At 41.3% G+C, this 25,151-nt stretch overlaps 1 protein-coding gene across 2 annotated transcripts in view; it reads left to right on the plus strand.

Moving 5' to 3' along the window:
• Nucleotides 1-1,749: 1,749 nt before the first annotated feature.
• The window catches only part of HPS3 (HPS3 biogenesis of lysosomal organelles complex 2 subunit 1), a 45,412-nt gene continuing 22,010 nt past the window's right edge, over nucleotides 1,750-25,151 (plus strand). For both annotated transcript variants that reach the window (XM_060011399.1, XM_060011400.1), the window contains exons 1-5: nucleotides 1,750-2,051; nucleotides 15,896-16,387; nucleotides 16,937-17,108; nucleotides 17,212-17,297; nucleotides 20,634-20,826. In XM_060011399.1, coding sequence (XP_059867382.1) covers nucleotides 1,835-2,051; nucleotides 15,896-16,387; nucleotides 16,937-17,108; nucleotides 17,212-17,297; nucleotides 20,634-20,826 — 1,160 coding nt within the window. In that variant the 5' untranslated portion in view covers nucleotides 1,750-1,834. The remainder of the gene's footprint in view (nucleotides 2,052-15,895; nucleotides 16,388-16,936; nucleotides 17,109-17,211; nucleotides 17,298-20,633; nucleotides 20,827-25,151) is intronic.

The following is a 25,151-nucleotide window of genomic DNA, read 5'->3' on the forward strand; positions in this document are numbered from 1 at the left end:
GCTTTGAGCAAATCTCACTTCTTCCTCCAAAACAGACATTTTTAATGTAGGTGAAATTAAAATAAAATTGTAATTTTAGTCTTGGAATTTTAATTTAGTACTGAAATTGTCATTTTCAGGCTTGAAGCAGAAAATTAATCAAAAGAGGGTCATAAGGCAGGTATTTGTGGAGACGGGGGTATTCATGAGTGTTGTATCTAAAAGAATGGGTTGTGGGCTGTGTTAGGCTAGCTGTTTTCTATAGGAGCCTTCTATGAGTTTTCGGCCCCAGCTGGGGCTGACCAGAGCAACTTCCTTGTCCACTTCTTGGCCTCACTGAGTTTGGTGAACTGTAGTCTCCCAGAGAGTCCCCATTGGTTGGCTGAAGGAGAGGATATTACTTAGGGCAACTTTATTCATCTAGAGCAGCGGTCCCCAACCTTTTTGGCACCAGGGACTGGTTTCGTGGAAGACAATTTTTCTACGGACCGGGTTAGGGGGGAATGGTTCAGGCAGTAATGGGAGCACTGGGGGGCGGCAGATGAAGCTTCGCTGGCTTGCCCGCCACTCACCTCCCGCTGTGCGGCCCGGTTCCTAACAGGTTGGGGACCGGTACCGGTCTGCAGCCTGGGGGTTGGGGACCCCTGATCTAGAGGGTTTAGGAAATGGAGGTAGAGTTTAATTGACTTCAATCCAATTGCACCTAATCTGTAAATTCTTAGAAGAGCTCATGAGGGCGATGAAAGGAAATTTTGTTTTTGCTTTTCAGTTCTCTTCCTGTGTGCCAAAAGACAGCATCCCTCAATCCATACTGTACTTACATTTTTTTCTGGATGAATTGGAAAGAGTAGCTCCAATACCCGCTTCATCTAAATCTGCTTTTTCTTTTTAAAATTGGAATTTGCAACCAGGAGCTCCACATTGAGATGTCAGGAATAGGTACAGAATACAGATTAGAGGATAGTTTTAGGAGCACTGGAGTGAGAACCAGTGGATTTCACCCCTAGCGCATCTATCCTCTGGGCCTCGGACTAATCTTCTCAAATATTTGGAGTTCATTAGATGACATCCACAATTCTTCAGCAAATTTTTTTTTGCCAAGCATGTTCTAGGCGTTGCTCTTTCCAACTAAACAATTCTGAAATTTTCAGTACTTTTGAGCAACTCTTCAGTGTGTTTAGCCTGGAGTTGAGCTGTGTGCACTCCACTTCAGTTTTTTTTTTTTTAATTTTTAATATTTATTTATGTACGGTGTATTGGGTCTTAGTTGTGGCATGTATGCGGGAGCTGGTTCCCGACCAGGGATGGAACCCGGGCCCCCTGCATTGGGAGTATGGAGTCTTACCCACTGGACCACCAGGGAAGTCCCTCCACTTCGGTTTTTGCAGTCCTGTTCTCCAGAAGCTCACAGGCTGAAGCAAGTATAAAATGGTACAAGAAACTGATGATCAAGTGTTTAAATGTACTCAAGGGTCTAAACATCTCGCCTGGTCCAAATCAGTAACGTGAAAAGACGAAGGGAAGGACACAGTGACCCCTGTGCCCACCAACTCCTGGGCGCGGAGGCGTGGTCAGCCCTGAGTGGCCTGGTCCAAGGCCAAAGGACTAAGGGCCTGCGGGGCGCGGCGGCGGCCGGGGCGGGCGCGACCTTTCCTCCGGCTCCACCCTCGCCCGGTAGCGGCCTCTTTAAGAATCCGAGCCGCTAGCGGGCCTGCTGGCACTCACGTGACTCCGCTCAGCTCACTTGCTCGCGGAAGTGGTCCAGCCTCCGCGTCCCGCGAGGCGGTCTCCGGGTGCCCCGCGGGGCGGGTGGCCGGAGCGGGCACCGCCGGGCGGCCCGCAGCAGGTTGCTGAGATGGTGCAGTTGTACAACCTGCACCCGTTCGGGTCGCAGGAGGTGGTGCCCTGCAAGTTGGAGCCTGAACGCTTCTGCGGCGGGGGACGCGATGCGCTGTTCGTGGCGGCCGGTTGCAAAGTGGAGGCGTTCGCAGTCGCCGGCCAGGGGCTGTGCCAGCCAAGGTGTGCCTTTTCCACGCTGGGCAGGGTGCTGCGCCTGGCCTACAGTGAGGCCGGTGAGTAGCGGTGGGGTCAGGGGGCTCCTGGGCCCCGGATTGGGGCCTCCTTCCTAGAGGACCGAGCGACGCCTATAGCTCTGGATGGGGAAGTACTTTGTGCTTGCCGGACGGTCTTGCCAGGTCTGGCGGCTGATGGAAGTTGTGCGCTGTGCGGCTGTCCTGGCAACCACAGGTTAGAGCCCGCCTTTGGTGGGCGGGGGACGCTGATTGTTCCTGCTTTTCTGGCGTCCTCGCGGGGAAGTACCTTGGTTGGGTGGCTGGATTCCACTCAACCCAGACACTTCAAACCAAATAAACTTCTTTTCGTATAGAAAACAAGTACACACGAAAGTAGGGAGAATAGTATCCTGAACCCCCAGTTACTCCTATCTTCAACAGTTATGCCAACTCATGGCCAGTCCTTTATCTACTTCTTGTCGATTTTTGAAAGCTCACATTACATGCTGATTTTTAAATCTGTATAAATAGAGCTCAGGTCTTAGACCCCTTTTTCCCCAAACAGGGTAACAGCATCCACTACTCTTTTTCCACCAGAAACGTGAAGCAGTACCAAGGGGGTACTGTGTGGGTGTATCCCTATTTTAGAAAAATCCAACATTTGAAAGTAGGTACTTGGGCTTCCCTGGTGGCACAGTGGTTGAGAGTCCGCCTGCCGACGCACAGGACGCGGGTTCGTGCCCCTGTCCGGGAGGATCCCACATGCCGCGGAGCGGCTGGGCCCGTGAGCCATGGCCGCTGAGACTGCGCGTCCGGAGCCTGTGCTCCGCAACGGGAGAGGCCACAACGGTGAGAGGCCCGCGTACCGCAAAAAAAAAAAAAAAAAACTAGGTACTTAAGATGACAGAAAAATTCACCATAGGATTCTTTTAACTGCCTGATAAGACACTTAAAATTTGAATCCTGCTTTTCAAGAGGGGTGTAAAGGTGTAAATTGCAGTATTTAGGGTGGAAAAGCCTTTGGCTGAGGTACTTTACTAATAAAGTGGAGAGCAGGAACCTGGAGGATTGGAGATCTCTGCCTAATCGCTACTCTGTCTGCAACTGATTAGATGTGAGTTTATAGAAACTTTTGGGTCTCAGTGTCTGTTTAAAAAAAAAAAAAAGAAGTAATTTGAATGCTAGATCAGTGATTTCCAGACATTGGAATTTTGTGGATCAGCAAAGAATTGTGGGGCTACCATACACAGTATCTGACTGTTCATTTTGTCAAGTAAAGATATATATTTAAAAAAATGAAAAGCCCTACTGTTTACCGTCATCGTTATTTATACTGATAATAGGAGAAACACTTAGCTCCAAACATGGGATGTCTTTCTTTATGGGCAACTTACTATACTGTTATTATTTTTTCTTTTTGATTAGTGAGGACGTAATAGGGGCCCGCAGGCCCACAGACCAGTTTGAAAACCACTTATTAGATCTGTAAGTTCTCTTTCAGCAGAAGATTCTGATTTTGGTATGTTTTATGATATTACTCTCCTAATCATTTCACAATATTAGTAGTTTTCCCCATCCCACCTCCTTTTTAGACCCAGGAGTTCTCACCTTCAAGAGCTCTGCTGAGTGGCAAACTCACCAGTTTCAACATTAGTATGTGTGTGTCTGCTGGTGAGGGAGAGACAGACATACAGACACTGTTTACATGACTTGTACCATTTGTCTTCCAAATGGACATTTAATCTAGAATTGGAAGTGGCAGGCGTTATGTAAACCTCTAGCTTTCTTGCCTGTCAGTAGGGGTGATTCTGGGGAATCCTTTGATGCCGCTACTTGTGTATAAAACACCCAATTCCTGAACCACGACCTTAGAGAAACTGTGTTTCCTGGGGTGTGGCCCAGCATCGGGTGAGTCTGGTGTTTAGTCAGGATTGAGAATCACTGACCTACAGCCTTACTGGCTGCTGTAGGTGGTGAGTAGTATGGTACTGAAGCCTTGAAAAACAAAGATATTTTTGTAATTCAGTTGGCTGTCTTAAGAAACTTCAGGAGTCCTGTGGTGTGGCATTAGCATGAGTCAGATAGCTCAAGGGTAACTTTCAGCTTGAACGCAATGCCTGGGTACAGCTTCTATCAATCCACAGGTAGTGGACTCCTAGCTATGCTGATAGCCAGATAACTCGTCTTACACTTTCCAGCTTTTTCTTTTTTGTCTCTGTCCTTCCACTCACAGTAACATGGACATGGGGATTCCTGCTCTAAGCCCAGGGTCTCCTCCACCCCCCCCCCCACCCTGTCAAAAACAAAGTGAATCTTAGATCAGGGATTTATATTTACTGTAAATGCTTTGCAAATCTCTTATCCAAACAGAAAACATTTTCAAGTTTTTGTGTTGTTTTTCCATTTCTAATTAGCAGGATGCCAGTCTCCTTTCATAAAGTTTGGGGGTATTAGAATGTAGGTCAAAATTTTGAAGGATGGGCCCTAAATATCATCATCAGTAATGGAAATTTAATATAGGTTTTGTGTGTGAAGGGAGGAAGAGGAGATGTGAGAACTCGCTCTCGAGGGAGAAAGACCTGGTGGCCAGGGTTGAGTGCTGTGTGGGGAGCTCTGGTGCTGGACACTTGCTTATGGGCTGTCTGGAGGTGGTGAGGCAGAGAGGACAAGACCTTGTGACCCTCATTGCCTGTCCTTTAGCACAAGTACATTAAAGAGCCCTAGAATGTCTATTATCTCCCCCCAAGCCCTACCCTCCCTCAACTCATAAAACATATTTTCATACACTGTATGTTATTTCTGCCTTCTGATATCCATTTTGTCATAGGAGTGCAGCCTTTTCCTTAATCTGGTATTAGTGTTAACCAGGTTTATGATCTTGTGCATAAAAGGAAAAGTTTACTTATTTTTTAAAAAAATCAATGACTCTCAGCTTAAGGATAAATATAAGGATGATTTTTTAATTTACTTAATGAAGACAGCCTGTTGTAAAATAAGTAAAATAAGGCCCTGGGCACATAATACCTTAAAAAGTTTAATTCCTTTCTCTTATAAAGGGCTGTAACCTCCACAGAATCCTCTAGACTTATATCTCCTTTGGAACATTTTGAGAGACAGCGTGGAATGAACATTGGCTTTTGAGCTAACCAGATCAAGGTTTAAACCCCGATGCCATCCGTTCGTTGTCTGTGTTGCCTTAGGCAGGTTACTCAGCTTATCTGAGTCTCAGATTCCCGATCTATAAAATGGAGAAGGATATAATGTCTTGAAGAGTTGTGAGGATTAACTGAGAGAACTCTAAAGCTCTGTTCAAAAGGCTTACCAGGTAGACACAGCAAGTTCTAGTTCATCATTTGTAAGACAAGTTATTAATTTGAAAACATATTAATACAAGACAGCATAGGCACTATCTATAGTTTGCAAATTATATATAAAACAGTTGATATATAGACTTTACCAATGAAATAAGCATATATTTATAGACATACGATAGAAAGCTTTTATTATAACTAAACAAATATTCTAAGTTTTAAAATTCATTTAGTAACTTGACTATGACACCAAAGCACTGACAAAAGAAAAAAATAGAAAAATTGGATGTCATCAAAATTAAAAAGTTTTGTGCATCAAAGGACACTATCAACAGATTGAAAAGGCAATCCACAGAATGGGAGAAAATATTTGCAAAGCGTATACCCGATAAGGGATTAATATTCAGAATATATAAAGAACTCCTATGACTCAACAACAGAACAACCCAATTCAAAAGTGGGCCAAGGATTTGAATAGACATTTTTCCAAGTGGCCAACCAGCACATGAAAAGATGCTCAGCATCACTAATCATCATGGAAATGCAAATCAAAACCACAGTGAGATACCACTTCATACCCATTAGGTTGGCCATTATCAAAACAAATAGAAAATAACAAGTGTTGATGAGAATGTGGAGAAATTGGAACCCTTGTACATTGGTGGTAGGAGTGGAAAGTGATAGAGCTGCTGTAGAAAACAGTATGATGGTTCCTCAAAAAATTTATAGAATTACCATATGATCCAGCAATTTCACTTCTGGGTATGTACACAGAATAATTGAAAGCAGGGACTTGTGCAGATATTTGTACACCAGTGTTCACAGCATTTTTCACTAGAGCCAAGAGGTGGAAGCAGCCCAAATGTTCATTGACAGGTAAGTAAAATGTACGATATCCATACAGCCTTAAAAATGGATGAAACTCAGACACAAGCTACACCACAAATGAACCCTGATGACATTTTGCTAAGTGAAACAAGCCTGACACAAAAAGACATATTGTGTTATTCAATTTATGAATTCACAGAGACAGAGTGGAATGCTGTTGTCAGTGTCTGTGTACTCGAGGCACTACTTCTGATTTATTGCAGTGTTCAGTCCTAGTTTTCCGCTTTATTCTTTTTTTTTAAACATCTTTATTGGATTATAATTGCTTTACAATGCTGTGTTAGTTTCTGCTGTATAACAAAGTGGATCAGCTATATGCATACATATAACCCTCTTGCGTCTCCCTCCCACCCTCGCGATCCCACCCCTCTAGGTGGTCACAAAGCACCGAGCTAATCTCCCTGTGCTATGCGGCTGCTTCCCACTAGCTATCTGTTTTACATTTGGTAGTGTATATATGTCCATGCCACTCTCTCACTTCGTCCCAGCTTACCCTTCCCCCTCCCCATGTCCTCAAGTCCATTCTCTACCTCTGTGCCTTTATTCCTGTCCTGCCCCTAGGTTCATCAGAACCATTTTTTTAATATTCCATATATATGTGTTAGCAAATGGCATTTGTTTTTCTCTTTCTGACTTACTTCACTCTATATGACAGACTCTAGATCCATCCACCTCACTACAAATAACTCAATTTTGTTTCTTTTTATGGCTGAATAATATTCCATTGTATATATGTGCCACATCTTCTTTATCCATTCATCTGTTGATGGACACTTAGGTTGCTTCCATGTCCTGGCTATTGTATATAGTGCTGCAGTGAACACTGTGGTACGTGACTTTTTTTTTTTTGTGGTACGTGGGCCTCTCACTGTGTGGCCTCTCCCGTTGTGGAGCACAGGCTCCGGACGCGCAGGCTCAGCGGCCATGGCTCACGGGCCCAGCTGCCCCGCAGCATGTGGGATCTTCCCGGACCGGGGCATGAACCCGTGTCCCCTGCATCGGCAGGTGGACTCTCAACCACTGCGCCACCAGGGAAGCCCCTGTGACTCTTTTTGAGTTATGGTTTTCTCAGGGTATATGCCCAGTAGTGGGATTGCTGGGTCATATGGTAGTTCTATTTTTAGTTTTTTAAGGAACCGCCATACTGTTTTCCATAGTGGCTGAATCAATTTACTTTCCCACCAACAGTGCAAGAGGGTTCCCTTTTCTCCACACCCTCTCCAGCATTTATTGTTTGTAGATTTCTTGGTGATGGCCATTCTAACTGGTGTGCGGTGATACCTCATTGTAGTTTTGTTTTTTATATAAATTTATTTATTTTATTTATTTATGTTTGGCTGCAGTGGGTCTTCCTTGCTGTGTGTGGACTTTTTCTAGTTGCTGCGAGCAGGGGCTACTCTACTTTACAGTGGCTTCTCTTGTTGTGGCGCACAGGCTCTAGGCATGCGGGCTCAGTAGTTGTGGCTCACGGGCTTAGCTGCTCTGCGGCATGTAGGATCTTCCTGGGCCATGGATTGAACCCATGTACCCTGCATTGGCAGGCAGATTCTTAACCACTGCACCACCAGGGAAGTCCCCCCTCATTGTAGTTTTGATTTGCATTTCTCTAAAAATTAGTGATGTTAAGCATCCTTTCATGTGTTTGTTGGCAATCTGTATATCTTCTTTGGAGAAATGTCTATTTAGGTCTTCTGCCCATTTTTGGATTGGGTTGTTTGTTTTTTTGATATTGAGCTGCATGAGCTTGTATATTTTGGAGATTAATCCTTTGTCAGTTGCTTCCTTTGCAAAGATTTTCTCCCATTCTGAGGGTTGTCTTTTCATCTTATTTATGGTTTCCTTTGTTGTGCAAAAGCTTTTAAGTTTCATTAGGTCCTATTTGTTTATTTTTGTTTTTATTTCCATTTCTCTAGGAGGTGGGTCAAAAAAGGATTTTGCTGTGATTTATGTCATAGAGTGTTCTGCCTATGTTTTCCTCTAAGAGTTTGATAGTGTCTGGCCTTACATTTAGGTCTCTAATCCATTTTGAGTTTATTTTTGTATATGGTGTTAGGGAGTGTTCTAATTTCATGCTTTTCCATGTAGGTGTCCAGTTTTCCCAGCACCACTTACTGAAGAGGCTGTCTTTTCTCCATCGTGTACTCTTGCCTCCTTTATCAAAGATAAGGTGACCATATGTGCATGGGTTTATCTCTGAGCTTTCTACCCTGTTCCATTGATCTGTATTTCTGTTTTTGTGCCAGTACCGTATTGTCTTGATTACTGTAGCTTTGTAGTATAGTCTGAAGTCAGGGAGCCTGATTGCTCCAGCTCCACTTTTCTTTCTTTAGATTGCTTTGGCTATTCGGGGCCTTTTGTGTTTCCATACAAATTGTGAAATTTTTTGCCTAGTTCTGTGAAAAATTCCATTGGTAGTTTGATAGGGATTGCACTGAATCTGTAGATTGATTGGGTAGTATAGTCATTTTCACAATGTTAATTCTTCCAGTCCAAGAACACAGTATATCTCTCCATCTGTTTGTATCATCTTTAATTTCCTTCATCAGTGTCTTATAGTTTTCTCCATACAGCTGTTTTGTCTCCTTAGGTAGGTTTATTCCTAGGTATTTTATTCTATTTGTTGCAATGGTAAATGGGAGTGTTTCCTTAATTTGTCTTTCAGATTTTTCATCATTAGTGTATTAGAATGCAAGCGATTTCTGTGCATTACTTTTTTATCCTGCTACTCTACCAATTTCATTGATTAGCTCTAGCAGTTTTCTGGTAGCATCTTTAGGATTCTCTGTGTATAGTATCACGTCACCTGCAAATAGTGACACTTTTACTTCTTCTTTTCTGATTTGGATTCCTTTTTTTTCTTTTTCTTCTTGGATTGCTGTGGCTAAAACTTCCAAAACTATGTTGAATCATAGTGGTGAGAGTGGGCAACCTTGTCTTTTTCCTGATCTTAGAAGAAATGCTTTCAGTTTTTCACCATTGAGAATTATGTTGGATCATCATTTGTCATAAATGTCCTTTAGTATTTTGAGTTAGGTTCCCTCTGTGCCCCCTTTCTGAAGAGTTTTTGTCATAAATGGGTGCTGAATTTTGTCTAAAGCTTTTTCTGCATCTATTGAGATTATCATATGGTTTTTATCTTTCAATTTGTTAATATGGTGTATCACATTGATTGATTTGTGTATATTGAAGAATCTCTTGCATTCCTGGGATAAACCCCACTTGATCATGGTGTATGATCCTTTTAATGTGCTGTTGGATTCCGTTTCCTAGTATTTTGTTGAGGATTTTTGCATCTATGTTCATCAGTGATATTGGGTAGTTTTCTTTTTTTGTGACATCTCTGTCTGGTTTTCGTATCAGGATGATGGTGGCCTCATAAAATGAGTTTGGGAGTGTTCTTCCCTCTGCTATATTTTGGAGGAGTTTGAGAAGGATAGGTGTTAGCTCTTCTCTAAATGTTTGATAGAATTCACCTGTGAAGCCATCTGGTCATGGGCTTTTGTTTGTTGGAAGATTTTTAATCACAGTTTCAATTTCAGTGCTTGTGATTGGTCCATTTATATTTTCTATTTCTTCCTGGTTCAGTCTCAGAAGGTTGTACTTTTCCAAGAATTTGTCCATTTCTTCCAGGTTGCCCATTTTATTGGTATATAGTTGCTTGTTGTCAACTGTCATGATCCTTTGTATTTCTGCAGTGTCAGTTGTTACTTCTCCATTTTCAATTGTAATTTTGTTGATTTGAGTCTTCTCCCTTTTTCTTGATGAGTCTGGCTAATGGTTTATCAATTTTGTTTATCTTCTCAAAGAACCAACTTTTAGTTTTATTGATCTTTGCTATTGTTGTCTTCATTTCTTTTTTATTTATTTCTGATCTGATCTTTATGATTTCTTTCCTTCTGCTACCTTTGGGGTTTTTTTGTTCTTCTTTCTCTAATTGCTTTAGGTGTAAGGTTAGGTTGTTGATTTGAGATTTTTCTTGTTTCTTGAGGTAGGATTGTATTGCTATAAACTTCCCTCTTAGAACTGCTTTTACTGCCTCCCATTGGTTTTGGGTCATCGTATTTTCATTGTTATTTGTTTCTCAGTATTTTTTGATTTCTTCAGTGATCTCTTGGTTATTTAGTAGCGTATTGTTCAGCCTCCATGTATTTGTATTTTTTACAGATTTTTTCCTGTAATTGATATCTAGTCTCTTAGCGTTGTGGTCGGAAAAGATACTTGATATGATTTCAATTTTCTTAAATTTACCAAGGCTTCATTTGTGACCCACAGTATGGTCTGTACTGGAGAATTTTCCATGAACCCTTGAGAAGAAAGTGTATTCTGTTGCTTTTGGATGGATGTTCTATAAATATCAGTTAAATCCGTCTTTTTTAATGTATCACTTAAAGCTTGTGTTTCCTTATTTATTTTCATTTTGGATGATCTGTCCATTGGTGAAAGTGGAGTGTTAAAATCCCGTACTATTATTGTATTACTGTTGATTTCCCCTCTTATGGCTGTTAACATTTGCCTTATGTATTGAGGTGCTCCTATTGTGGGTGCATAAATATTTACCATTGTTATATCTTCTTCTTGGATTGATCCCTTGATCATTATGTAGTGTCCTTCTTTGTCTCTTGTAATTTATTACAATAATTTATTTTAAAGTCTGTTTTGTCTGATATGAGAATTGCTACTCCAGCCTTCTTCTGATTTCTGTTTGCATGGAATATCTTTTTCCTTCCCCTCACTTTCAGTCTGTATGTGTCCCTAGGTCTGAAGTGGGTCTCTTGCAGACAGCATATATATGGGTCTTGTTTTTGTATCCATTCAGCCGTCTATGTCTTTTGGTTGGAGCATTTAATCCATTTGCATTTAAGGTAATTATCAATATGTTTGTTCCTATTACCACTTTCTTAATTATTTTGCGTTTGTTTTTGTAGGTCTTTTCCTTCTCTTGTGTTTCCTGCCTAGTGAAGTTCCTTTAGCATTTGTTGTGAAGCTGGTTTGGTGGCACTGAACTCTCTTAGCTTTTGCTTGTCTGTAGAGGTTTTAATTTCCCCATGGAATCTGAATGAGATCCTTGCTGGGTAGAGTAATCTTGGTTGTAGGTTTTTTTCCTTTCATCACTTTAAGTATATCCTGCCATTCCCTCTGGCTTGCAGAGTTTCTGCTGAAAGATCAGCTGTTAACCTTATGGGGATTCCCTTGTATGTTATTTGTTGTTTTTCCCTTGCTACTTTTAATATTTTTTCTTTGTATTTAATTTTTGATACTTTGATTAATATGTGTCTCAGCGTGTTTCTCTTTGGGTTTATCCTGTATGGGACTCTCTGTGCTTCCTGGACTTGATTGACTCTTTCCTTTCCCATGTTAGGGAAGTTTTCAACTATAAGCTCTTCAAATATTTTCTCAGTCCCTTACTTTTTCTCTTCCTCTTCTGGGACCCCTGTAATTGAATGTTGCTGTGTTTAATGTTGTCCTAGAGGTCTCTGAGACTGTCCTCAATTCTTTTCATTATTTTTTCTTTATTCTGCTCCCTGTCAGTTATTTCCACTATTTTATCTTCCAGCTCACTTATCCATTCTTCTGCCTCAGTTATTCTGCTATTGATTCCTTTTAGAGTATTTTTAATTTCAGTTATTGTGTTGTTCATCACTGTTTATTTGCTCTTTAGTTCTTCTAGATCCTTGTTAAATGTTTCTTCTGTTTTCTCCATTCTGCTTTTGAGATTTTGGATCATCTTTACTATCACTACTGTGAATTCTTTTTCAGGTAGGTTGCCTATTTCATCTTCATTTATTTGGTCTTATAGGTTTTTACCTTGCTTTTTCATCTGTAACGTATTTTTTTGTCATTTCATTTTTTTTTTTTTTTTTGGATGGGTGGGGCTGTATTCCTGTCTTACTGGTAGTTTGGCCTAAGGCGTCCAGCACTGGAGTTTGCAGGGAGCTGGACAGAGCCAGGTCTTGGTGCTGAGGTTAGGACCTCTGGGAGGCCTCACTCTGGTTGATATTCCCTAGGGTCTGAGGTTTTCTTTTAGCCCAGCATTTCGGACTCAGAGCTCCCACCACAGGAGCTTGGGCCCAACCTCAGGTCTGGGAACCAAATCCCACAAGCTTTGTGTTGTGGCAAAAAAAAAAAAAAAAGGAAAAGAAAAGAAAAAAAGATCAGTACAATATCAAAGAATAAAAAAAAAATTAGAAAGATAAAAAATAAATTAGGAAAAATAAAAATATAATTGATACAACTGCAACAAGGTAAAATAAAACTGCAACAGAGAAAAGAAAAAAAAGGGGGGGGGGAACAAGCCAAAAGGAGAGATCAATAACAAAGTATAAAGAATAAAATAAGTTAGAAAAATAAAAGATTTATTAGGAAAAATAAAAATATAAATGAATCAACAATAATGAATCAGCAAGGTAAAACAGAACCCCAATGTAAAAGAGGAAAGAAGAAAAAAAAGTCTTGGCTGTGGGGGCAGAGTTTAGGCAGGGGTGCAATTTAGGCAAGGGTGGGGTTTAGGGTGGGGTGGGACCTCGGCCAGTGGGGGGGTGACATTTTAGCATGGGGTGGTGCCTAGGCTCAGGACCCGGTCGCTGGTGGTTCTTCCTGTCCCCTTAGGTGTCTGTGATCCCCCACCGGTGCCTGGTAGGTGCCTTGGTCATGCAGAGATGCAAATTCCTCGTCCTCCTAGTCCGCCATCTTGACTCCACCCCCTCACTTTTATTATTTATTTATTTATTTTTGCGGTACGGGGGCCTGTCACTGTTGTGGCCTCTCCTGTTGTGGAGCACAGGCTCCGGACGCACAGGCTCAGCGGCCATGGCTCATAGGCCCAGCTGCTCCGCGGCTTGTGGGATCTTCCCGGACTGGGGCACGAACCCGTGTCCCCTGCATCGGCAGGCGGACTCTCAACCACTGTGCCACCAGGGAAGCCCCTCACTTTTATTATTAATGCACTTAGTTTTGCTTTCAATTTTATGTACCTTAGTTCTGAGTTAGATCTGCAGATGTGTACAAATAGTTCATATTTATGTATTGCACATAATCATGTTGTTCAGCATTGGTGCTATACTGTATTATTTAAGTAATAAAAACCGTGTACAGAGGGTAGGAATGGGGAGTTATTGTTTAATGGATTCAGAGTTTTGGGGAAGATGAAAAAGTTTTGGAGGTGGTGGTAATGGCTGTATAACAGTATGAATGTACTTAATGTCATTGAGTTGTACACTTAAAAATGGTGAAAATGGTAAGTTTTACTTATATTTTACCACAATAAAAATTTTTGTTTAATGTATTTACTGAGGGAATTCAAGGAAGATGGAGGCCACAAGGCATCTTTTGCCCCCAGCTCCATCAGACTGCTTCTCTGGAACAGAGTGAGCAAATGTATGGGGCCTACGGGGTATATTTAGGCATTCCACCAAGATCTCTGGGGAGAGAACAGGTACAAGGCTCCACCTCTGTGGCATCAAAGGAACCAGCACAGGAGAAGGTTTGCTTCTGTTGAAGGCTGGTTCATTCTGGAGGAGGAGGGGCTTGGCCAGCCCACTTGGTGTCTGCAGAAAGGGGCTGCCCCCGCTTGCTTGCTGCATCTGTATATGGGAAGTTCGTGTGCTAACAGCAGCATTTCAGTTTCAATTCATTGGAAAAGGGCTTGTTTACCTAATAATGTTTAGCATATAGTAAGTTCTCTTTTCAGAATAACACTGACTTATACCCTCTGACCCACAAAGTTCTAAAGATTGAAAATTTAAATGAGGACTTCCCTGGTGGCGCAGGGTTAAGAATCCACTCTCCAATGCAGGGGACACGGGTTCGATCCCTGGTCCACGAAGATCCCACATGATGTGGAGCAATCGAGCCCATGCGCCACAGCTACTGAGCCTGCGCTCTAGAGCCTGTGAGCCACAACTACTGAGCCTGCATGCCACAACTACTGAAGCTTTCATGCCTAGAGCCTGCGCTCCGCAACAAGAGAAGCTACCGCAGTGAGAAGCCCATGCACTGCCATGAAGAGTAGCCCCCCGCTCGCTGTAACTAGAGAAAGCCCTCACGCAGCAACGAAGACCCAATGCAGCCAAAAAAAAAAAAAAAAAAAAAAATTAAATTTAAAAACCCACTAAAATAGAATATGTAAGTGTGTGTTTATGTAATTGGAGAACATAAGAGACTGTTTAAGCAAGTTAGGAAACACAGAAGCCGAGAAGGAAAAGATACATAGCTGGTTACATATTGTAAAAGATGCCATACAAAGTCAAACCATAGCAAAGTCAAAAGTCAAACTATAGACTACCAAAAATGATTTGCTCTTCATGGCCAATGAAGGATTAATTATCACTTTTACCCAGAGAGCTGCTCTTCCTCGATAAGAAAAATCAACCTAATAAAATAGTAGATAACTTGCAGAAGAGAAATTATACGTGGCTGAATAAATATAGGATAAGATGGCCAGCTTTATAAGTGGTCCAGAAAATATAAATTATAATAACCATTAGAGTCCATGTTTCCCCCATCACATGGAGTCAGTTCTAGTGAAGATGTGGGAAAATAGTGCTGTTTAAACAGCGCTGGTGACAACATGAATCTCTATTACATAACTGTGATTATAATCTGGCGATATGTGTTAAAAATGCACCTGCCCTTTGACCTGATAGTCTTACTTTTGAGAATCTATGCCGTTGAAACTTACCCCCGCCACTAAATAAATATAGAGGTATAGGCCAATTTATTACAGTATAAAGTATAGTAGCAAAAAAACCCTGGAAATACTTGAATGTAGTATCTCAGTAGGGGAATTGTTGAATAAATTATGGCACATGTACATACAGGATATTTTGCAGATGTTGAAAAGGATGTTAGATATCCATGTATCTAACCTGGAGGGAAAGATATTTGGTAATCTTTTGGTAATACATTGGTAATTTTTTAAAGTTGCAGATGGTTAAATATATTTAGTGTGATTCCATTTTGGTAAAAACAAAAACAAAAATGACAAACTACCACTCTATGATCTAGGTTTATATGAAAGGTTTAGAAGGACACGGGTTTAGGCTGTGTGTGTTAACATTGTCTCCTCGTGGATCGGACTGCCGGGGAGAGATCATAATACTTTTCATTTTGCACCTCTTTATCACTTTGACTTCTCACAACAAAGAGTGATTCCAAAATTACTTTGTAATTTAAAATAATCCAAGAAAATCAACAATTAAGGGAAAATTAACTTAGATTGAAATTTTATTTAATATGTATGGCTTTATCCTGTTTCTCAGAGTTGACATAAAGATACGACTTTTGTGGGAAGGGGAAAGGTTGTAGTATAAGTTCTGCTAACCTCTTCAGAGTTCCTGAATTTATACCTAATTTTAACATCACACTAATACCAAACTCTTTATGTCAGGAGAACTTCGTTAGAGCTGTAGATTCAGAGCTGCGGTAACACTTAGAGCTCTCATAGGAATAAATCGTAGAATTTCTCTGTAAGCTTCATGAATAATTAATGGGTTATCTTAAGACATTAAAATGGGGGGAAATTGTATTTCAGAATCTAAATGTCTATTAGTTAAAAATACACCTAAGATCCTGTTACTTAGAGTTTCGCTCTAGTCAATCTTTAATTCAAACATTCACATTAGATTCAGTTATAGTTCCTTTTCATGGTGCAAGGTAAGTGGTGGTTTCTAATTACAAATTCTAAGTATAATCTTATTTCTTTCTCAGGAGACTATTTGGTAGCAATTGAAGAGAAAAACAAAGCTACGTTTCTGCGCGCTTATGTGAACTGGAGAAGTAAAAGGACTGAAAACTCCCGAGTGTGTATCCGAATGGTCGGACATGACGTGGAGGCACCCTTCAGTGAAACCTTCAGAGACCAGATGTCTATCGTGGAAATGCCGCTTTCTGAGGCCCCCCTGTGCATTTCCTGTTGCCCTGTGAAAGGAGACCTTCTTGTTGGCTGCACAAATAAGTTAGTTTTATTTAGTTTGAAGTATCAGATCATTAATGGAGAATTCTCAATATTGGACTTTGAGCGTTCTTTAATTATCCATATAGATAATATCACCCCTGTTGAAATTTCTTTTTGTATTGGATATGTCGCTGTCGTGTCAGACTTAGAGGTTTTAATCCTAAAACTGGAGTCAGACCCCAAAAATGGAGAGCGTGTTAACCGCCATCCACGTAAGACCAACAATCCAGTGAAACTGTCAGAAGGTAAATAATGAATTTAGCTTACTTTCTTGTGTTGGGTGCAGAGAAAACCCTTATTTCTGGCAATCTCTGAAAGGCGCTAGTATGTATATTGCAAGCCACATTATTTATGATGTAGTTGTTCCTAATACATGGGATTTGGATTTATCATCTGGCTGCCCATATCTTATTCTGTAGCATGTAAATGTATTTCAACATATATTTGTCATGAGAAATAATGAAACAGCTGCTGCTGGATGAGGAGTTCTGGACCCAGTCCTCATGTTTACTAGCTGAATGACCTCGGGTTAGGAATACCATCTCTGAGTTTCAATTTCCTCGTGTGTAAAATGGCGATGATGATAATAGCCCATTGTACTTCATCAGTTGTGAGGGATAAATGAGCAAGTGCTGAGACTTTTCAAAATCATAGTGCTTTATAAATACGTGCGATGTGTGTGCATAAATTATTCCTATGTCTGTTTAATTGGTGGGGGGATATTGTGCAATCTAATTTGCACTGGAGGGGTACTTGGAGTTATTAAATAATTTTCTTCAATTTTATTTTTGAAGACATCAGTAATGAGACTTTGCAGCTTGAGTCAGATGATTTTGTTATCTGCCAAAAGCCCATGGAACTTCTTGGTGAAAAAAGCAAACAGTCTGGAATAGCTGTTACACTGGAGTCAACAGGATTAGCTGATGAAAAAATAAAATATTTCCACGTTCAGCACCTGCTCTATAGGTACTAGAAAGCTTTTTATTCACCAGCATTTAATATATATTTACCTACTTAAAGTACATGGAAATTAGATCTCTCCCCCCTCTCTCTCTCTTTAAACTCACAGACGTTTTGCTCCTGATATTTCATCCTGTGTCTTGTCGGATGACATCAAGTTGCATTCACTTCAGCTGCTGCCCATTTACCAAACTGGTAAGTATGACAGTGCTGCAGTGCAATGAGGTGAAAAAGCCCTCGGACGGGAGGGGAGACCGGTGTGGGAAGTAGATTAGGTTCTTCTACTGAGGCTTCTACTGTGGCCTTGGGCAGATTCCTTAGCAAATAACAGTAAGTGCTAGAAAGGGAAGTCGTGACTGCTAGGAGAAGCCATGGAGAGGATGTGACTGACAGAACCCATTTCCCTGTTTGAAATGGTCTCTAGGTCCCAAAAGGGAAATGGAAGCCCTGTTATAGCTAAGGTTCATCTGGGTCCAGCTGGGTCATTTGCCAGAGCTGCTTATGATGGCCTTGTGAGCCAGGTGGGAGAATGTGGACTGAATGGAAATCCATTTAGAGCGGTGGTTTTCAACCCTACTGCACATTGGCCTTACTTGGACGCTTTTCAAGATACTGTTGCCCAGTCTTTACGTGTTGGAGATTCTGACTTAATTGGTCAGCTATGCAGCCTGGGCATCAGTATTTTTTAAAACCTCCCCAGCAATATGATGGGCAACCGAGATTAAGAATCACTGTTAAGTTTTGTACTTAGTCCTGGCCCGCTTAATATCTTTAGGAGTTGCCTAGGGAAAGATAGGAATATTTTTCTGATTAAATGGGTTTATAACCTTCATTATTTTTTTCTTTCTTTTAGCAAACATTTACTGAGTACCTACTATGTCGGGTATTGTGCTGAATACTAGGGAACCAATAATGAGCAAAAGTAGGCAGAGTACTTGTACTCAGGGAGCCTGTTGTCTTGCGGCGGGGAGGCAGACATGAATGGAATGATCACAAGAAAGAGTACACAATTACACTCTGACCTGAGCACTCTGTGAGAGAGGAACCCTGTCTCGAGAGTGTATAACAAAAGATCCTGACCTCCTCCTGGGGTCAGGGAAGGCTTCCTGAGAAAGAGGATCTGCAGAGTGAATAGGGGCCGATTTGGGGATAGGGTTGGTGCAGAGGAAGCAGTGAAGGCCTTGTGGCCGAGGGAGAATCTTTGCTTGCGGAACTGAGAGAAGCAAGGGAGAGGGAGGTGTAACACGCGGCAGGAGACCAGAGGGCACACAGCCACCTTAGAGGGTTAGCTGTTTATCCAGGGTTTTCCCCCAGCACCTGGAACAAAAGCCCAAATCCTTTTCATGGCCTCCATGACCCTGACTCGAAGCTCTTCTTGTCCCACTCACCCTCTTACAATTCTCCATCCATGTGACTTTTCTCTCTTCCTCAGATACACCGAGCACACTCTTATCTAAGACCTGTTATTTACTCTTCCAGTGCTCAGAAGGAACCTCCCTCAGAGCTTGCGTTACTTGGTGTCTTCCAGTTCTTCAATTCACAGCTCACGTATCACCTCGCCACAGAGAACTTCTCTGACTTCTCTATTTAAACTGTTCCCTCTCCACATACTGCAGAGTTTGTTTATTCTCCACCCCACTCCCCCTCACTAGAATGAATGCAGTTACTTTGTCTTGTGCACTGTGGTATACCCAGAACCTGGAACAGTGGCATGTAGTAGGTGTCTGAGGTGTCTGATGGATGTTTACTTAGTGGACAGATGAGGGGATGGGTAGTACATGTATGAGCTGGGCCCTGCTGGATGAGTAAAATTTTTAGAAGTTGGACATTTTGGTAAGGTATTACATAAAGGGAACCAACACAGGCAAGGTGTAAAACCATCATGTGTGTTTGGAGACTAGCAAGCAGCTCTGTCTAACTAGAGCACAGATGTGTGTAGGAAAGAAGAGGAAGTAGAAACTGGATCAGTTGCTTTGGGCCAGTTGTGGAAGTGCCATAATTGAACTTTCTTCTGTTATTGATGGTGTCCTTGAAGGGTATCAATCAGAGCTATATGTTTTTTTTAAAACATTTTGATTATGAAAAATTTCAAGCACACAGATGTAGAGAAAATAGTACAGTGACCCCTATGTACCCATCACACAACTTCAACAGTGTTGCCTCATAACCACCCCCCACCCCATGCCAGATTATTTTTATGCAAATCCAAGAGTGTATACCTTTTCATCTCTAAATATTTCAGCATGTGTTTCTAAAAGAAAAGGATTCTTTTATTTAAACAAACCCCAAATGTAATTTCACATTTTTTAAAGATGGCTTGATATCATCAAATACCCATCAGTTGTTCAAATTTCCCTGATTGTCTAAAACAATTTTTTCTGCAACTTACTTGTTTGAATCAGATTTCAAGTAAGGTTCATACGTTGCAATTGGTTCTGATGTCTTCTACGTCTCTTTTAGTATGTAGGCTCTGCCTTCCCCTCTCTTTTTTTTTCTTTGCAATTTAGTTAGCAAGAAACTGCACTATTACTGCAGAATTTCCCACAATCTGGATTTTGCTGATTGACTCCCCACGGTGTCATTTAACATGTTCCTGTATCCCCTGTATTTCCCTCTGATCTAAAACTGCATTGTTCAGTACGGTAGCCATTAGTCACATGTTGCAATTGAGCACTTTGAAATGTGACTAGTCTAAATTAAGATATGCTGTAAATGTAAAATTAACACTAGGTCTTAAAGACTTAGTACAACAAAAATGTAAAATATCTCAATTTTTTATTGATTGCTTATTAGAATGATAATATTTTGGATGTGTTGGATTAATGCAATAAATTTTTAAAATTTGGCCTGCTTTTTATTTTTTAAAAAGTGATTACTAGAAAACTTCAAATTACATATGTAACTCACATTATAGTTCTATTGACAGTGCTGTTCTAGACAGGCTTGATCAGGTGATGGTGATGATCATGATTTTTTTTTTGGTAACACAAGTAGTGTTGAGTCCTCTTGGAAGGTACATAGTATTAGGTTGGCTCTTTTTGTTAACAACCATTGGTTAATCAATGGTTGACAACCATTGATGGTGATCACCTAGATCTGTTCATTTATTAGGGGTTTCAAATGGTGATATTATTATCACTCCTTTTTCTTTCTTTCTTTTTTTTTTTTTTTTGCGGTACACGGACCTCTCACTGTTGTGGCCTCTCCCGTTGCGGAGCACAGGCTCCGGACGCGCAGGCCCAGCGGCCGTGGCTCACGGGCCCAGCCGCTCCGCGGCATGTGGGATCTTCCCGGACCGGGACACGAACCCATGTCCCCTGCATCGGCAGGCGGACTCTCAACCACTGCACCACCAGGGAAGCCCTCCTTTTTCTTTTTTCACTGGCATTCTTATATAAAGAGCAACTTCCCCTAAGCAACTCTTTGGTTCTCCATTTATAGACTTTTTTGCATAGAAAAGTCAAAATACTGGTTCCCTTTATTTACTGGTTTCATGGTTGGTTTGTTTTTTTGTTTGTTTTCTTCATGCAGGGTCTCTTACTTCTGAGAGAAAACATTCATCTCAGGAGAAAGAGTTGCTGAGCCTCTTTTGCTTTTTCTCATTACCTCATGTGGGCTATCTGTACATGGTTGTCAAATCTGTTGAATTAATGTCAGTCTACCAGTATCCTGAGAAGTCTCAGCAGGCGGTGCTCACACCACAGTTTTTGCATGTCATCACGAGGTATGTTCCAGTCACTTGCTGGCTTCTGAGTCACTTATTTCTCTGTAAATTCTTGAGGTGCTTTCTAAATCCTTAAATGAGAATTATGTGCACCGTCGTATGGCACTGTACATCAATGATATACATCTGTGGGTTTTTTGTTCTTTTCTTAATGGCCCGTACCTGCCTTTTCAATGTCAGAGATGTAGATTCCGGTTTTGCCTTTGTTTTATTTTCTTAGCCTGGATGGGGATCTTTCTAAGGAAGTATAAGGTTCTTCATGAGGGAAGATTTTCATAGGGAATTCTAATGAAAGGTCAGTGGGGCCAGTCAGGGCATCTCTTTAGACTTTGTTTTAGATTTCCTAATTTTTTTTCACTGCTGTCCTATCTTTTCCGTATGAGTTGAGTTAATTGATAATGGTGTAGGACTGTCAAGAGGCCAGAAAGACTGCCTGATTCTACCCTCTGAGTAGTGTAGATGGGGAAAGAATCCAGAGGTTGGGGGTGGTCACGGTCATGTGGCTAACTGGTGGTGGATGTCTTCTGAGTTGCCTTACCCTAGTAATCTGGCATGTAAACTGGGCTCCTGAGCAGGGCTTTAATGTCATTTCCTTTTATCTCAGCAGTAAGTGATGCTTATGGTTTTATTTCCTGTTTTTTTCAGTTTAGATTATAGTCAAGGCACTGCATTAAGCCCTCTGGCCAACCACCTGTGAATAAGGCACACCATCTGCTTTCTGAAGCAACAACATAAGAGAGGGCCAGAGACCAGGGACGCAAACACTAGGAGATTAGTGCAAACACTAGGAGATTAGTGAAAAATGTCTTAAGACTTCGTGAAAGGGGCGTAGGCTGTGGGAGGAGGGAAATTACTTCTGGCTGAGTCACACGGGTAAGGTTTTTGCATTTGAAGTGAAGCCCGGAAGCTAGTTAGAATTTGACACATAGAGATTGGAAGAGAAAGACATTCTAGATAGAGGGAAAGCTATAAACAAAGCTATGTCCAGGTTTGCAGGAGTGTCCAATAATTAATTGCATAGGACAGTGATTTTTGTTTTGTTTTGTTTTGTTTTCAGCTGAGTGGAAATATCAGAATCTCCAGCAGGTGCTGGAGTGTATTTTCACACAGCACAGGACCCACCTGGAGATTCTGACACCCACTCCTAGCGGGGGTACTCCCCTGCCTTTTCACTCCCTGGTGGTGTAGGGAGAAATGCTATTGTGTGTTCCTTAAACGAACAGTGTGGAGGTAGCTAGTCTTTTTAATTTCCAAAGTGTTGTGTAGTTATGTCCTTTAAATGTAAAGGAGCTGAAACATAGAGAAATGGGGAAAACAGTGCTTGAGAGAGAACTCAGGGCTTTGGAAATTAAGGAATATTTTGAGATTTTGACCAAAGAAAGGGATGTGAATAGAGCATTGCTTTAGGAAAATGAGTGGTGGCCACTGTGGAGGATGGTTTGAACATAGATAATGAGCTATTGGGATGGTTCAGTAAGGATAATGAGGGGTTGCATTTGGGCAGGGCAGTAGCAGTGAGAAGAGAAGGAAGCATGGATGGGAGAGAATTACAAGACTTGATGTCTAGTGGGATACTGGGAATGGAGAAGACATGAGAAAACCCACCAGTTTTGAGCCTGCTTTTATGAAAGAATGGAGGCTGCTGTGGCATGGGGTGAAAGAAAAGTTTGGTTTAGACATTGGAGTTTGAGGTGCTTAGGGAATACCAAGAGGAAATGTTGATAGGTTTTTGGACACATAGGACTGAAGATTAGGGAAAAGAGGAAAGGTTAGATATTTTTATTACCAACAAAAAAGAGCTCATTATCAAAGTAGTGATCATGACCCCAAGAATGTGTAGACAGAGAAAAGTAGTTGGAGAACTAAACTGGTGAAAGTCATGTTTAGAAAGCGAGGGGAAAAAGAGAAGGGTCTATAAAGATACTGAAGAGTCCAGAAAACTATAGCTTCTCAGAAACCAAGGACAAATTAGAGGGAGAAAGAAGGAAGACAATATTTATTTCTGCCCCAAAATATTTATACAACAGACTATCTTTTATCCATCTGATTGTATAAATGTACAGGATACTGAGAATTTAGTGAGTGGACCCTCTAAATGCCCCTCCACCCAAAGTATGTCATGAACTAGTTTGGAATGTAGAGTCCCGAAAACAGTACAGTGAGGGCTTGAAGAGACTTAAAATCTGTGGGTTTTGCCTGCTTCCAGGTGGGAAATTATTGAAGCTTTTCTTAATATTAGCACCAAAAGATACGCTGACATCATTAACCTGACTATGGAAGCATTAGACATTAGAATAGCAGTTGTTATATGTAAATTCAGATTCTTAATAAAGATTCCCCACCCCTATATTTAAAATCCTATATTGTTGAACTAATTTTTACGTATTTTTTATTTTACCCAATAGATAGTATTTTAGAAATATCTTGATCCATAAGTTTGTCTTGAAAAGTTTCTTGAATAGCGATATGTTTATATACCCTCAAAAAAAAGCAATAAAATATTTTTTAAAAGACTCTAAGAACAATATAAAATCATGTAATAAAATGTTATCCTCGTAGACATACATGAATCGGAAGGCCTCCCATAATCTGCCTTCTCAGAGTCAACCTTGTCAACACTTGGTCTATATTCATCCAACTTTTTTTTTTTTTAAAAGAATACCTGAACAACTATGGTTTGATTTTTACAGAAGTGGATCGTACGATGTCCACTTTTGAGCAACGTGCTGCTCCGCTTAGCAGCGTATCCTGGACGTCTTTCCAGGCCAGCACACTTCAGTTCACTTTGTTCTTCTCTTATACTGCTGCTTAGTATTCCAGCGATAGCTAATAGCTGGATTAATGTTGCTGGAGGTGAGTTGGAGGATGCAGCCTTTTTCTCTCTAGAACCTAAAGGTCATCTTTGTGGTCATAGCTACTCTGACCTGTCATCCTGGCCCCACTGCAGGTACTTCTTTTGGTTCCCAGTATCTCAAAGTCCCTTCTGTTTAGTTTCCTTCGTGAGGGCACCCTCTACCCCAGATTTCTAAGCGGTGGTGCTACCGTCCCAGCTATTGTCATGACTCCAGAGGTCACATCCTAGAGCTCTCTGGACATGGACACAGTTGACAGTGGGCTGAGACCAAAGTGGAAGCCCCAGCAAACAGATGGAGAGTCCTGACTAATGCCTCTACATCGTGCCAATCTCGCAGCTGTGAAAATGTCAGAATGATTTTCTTGTTAAAGAAGTATTTCTTCTATTTTAAGGTTATTGTTAGATTTGCTTTAGTCCTTCATTTCTTTATTTCAATAGAGTTCATTTTTACTTCTCTCACTTTCTGATTTTTTAAAAAATTTTATTTATTTATTTATTTTGGCTACGCTGGGTCTTTGTTGCTGTGCACGGGCTTTCTCTAGTTGTGGCGAGCAGGGGCTACTCTTCGTTGCAGTGCACGGGCTTCTGATTGCCGTGGCTTCTCTTGTTGCGGAGCACAGGCTCTAGGCGCACGGGCTTCAGTAATTGTGGCTCGTAGGCTCAGGAGTTGTGGTGCACGGGCTTAGTTGCATGTGGGATCTTCCCGGGCCAGGGCTTGAACCCGTGTCCCCTGCATTGGCAGGCTGATTCTTAACCACTGAGCCACCCGGGAAGCCCTCTGATTTGTTTTTAAAAATCATTCCTGGGAACCCACGACAAGATGGGTTTTGTATCAATTTCTAAGTTAAACATTGATGGTTTTCAATGTCAGTGTTGGAGGGTTGACTTGTAAGTCTCCAAGCACTTACTGTGGGGTCTCCGGGTTGCTTTGCTGTGCAGACATAGCCTGGGGTTGTGGAAAGAGCTAGAGGAGTGTGAAGAGTGAGGAGACCTGGGGTCTAATTTAACTCCATTCTCCAGAGAGGACTTGGACCAGTCATGTACCTTGCAGGCCCTAATCTTTAAAAACAAGCTGCTGGACTAGGTAATCCTGAAGGTTCCTTCAGACAGTCTCTGATTTTCTCTACCATTGGATTGGGTTTGCATCATCTAAGTGTGTTGCGCAGCATAATCCAGGCTCCATTTCATCCCGAGATAATAATCAGTAAACTTGGGTTCTAACCTTGGCTTTAATAGTCACCTCTCTGTACTTTGGGCAGATCCCAGGGGCATCATTTTGTCTATAAGATGAGGGTATTGACCCAGATCCATGGTTCTTAACTAGGAGTGTACGTCACACAAGGAGCTTTGTAGAAATATACGTGTCTTAATTCAGCCCCTAGAGATTATGATTTGGGTAGGAGTGAGTGGGGACCAGTCATGTATTTAAAAAGCACTCCATAGGGTTTCTGAGGTACTCTCCTTGTTAAGA

This window comes from Delphinus delphis, chromosome 4 (assembly GCF_949987515.2).
Source record: "Delphinus delphis chromosome 4, mDelDel1.2, whole genome shotgun sequence".
Classification (NCBI taxonomy): domain Eukaryota; kingdom Metazoa; phylum Chordata; class Mammalia; order Artiodactyla; family Delphinidae; genus Delphinus; species Delphinus delphis.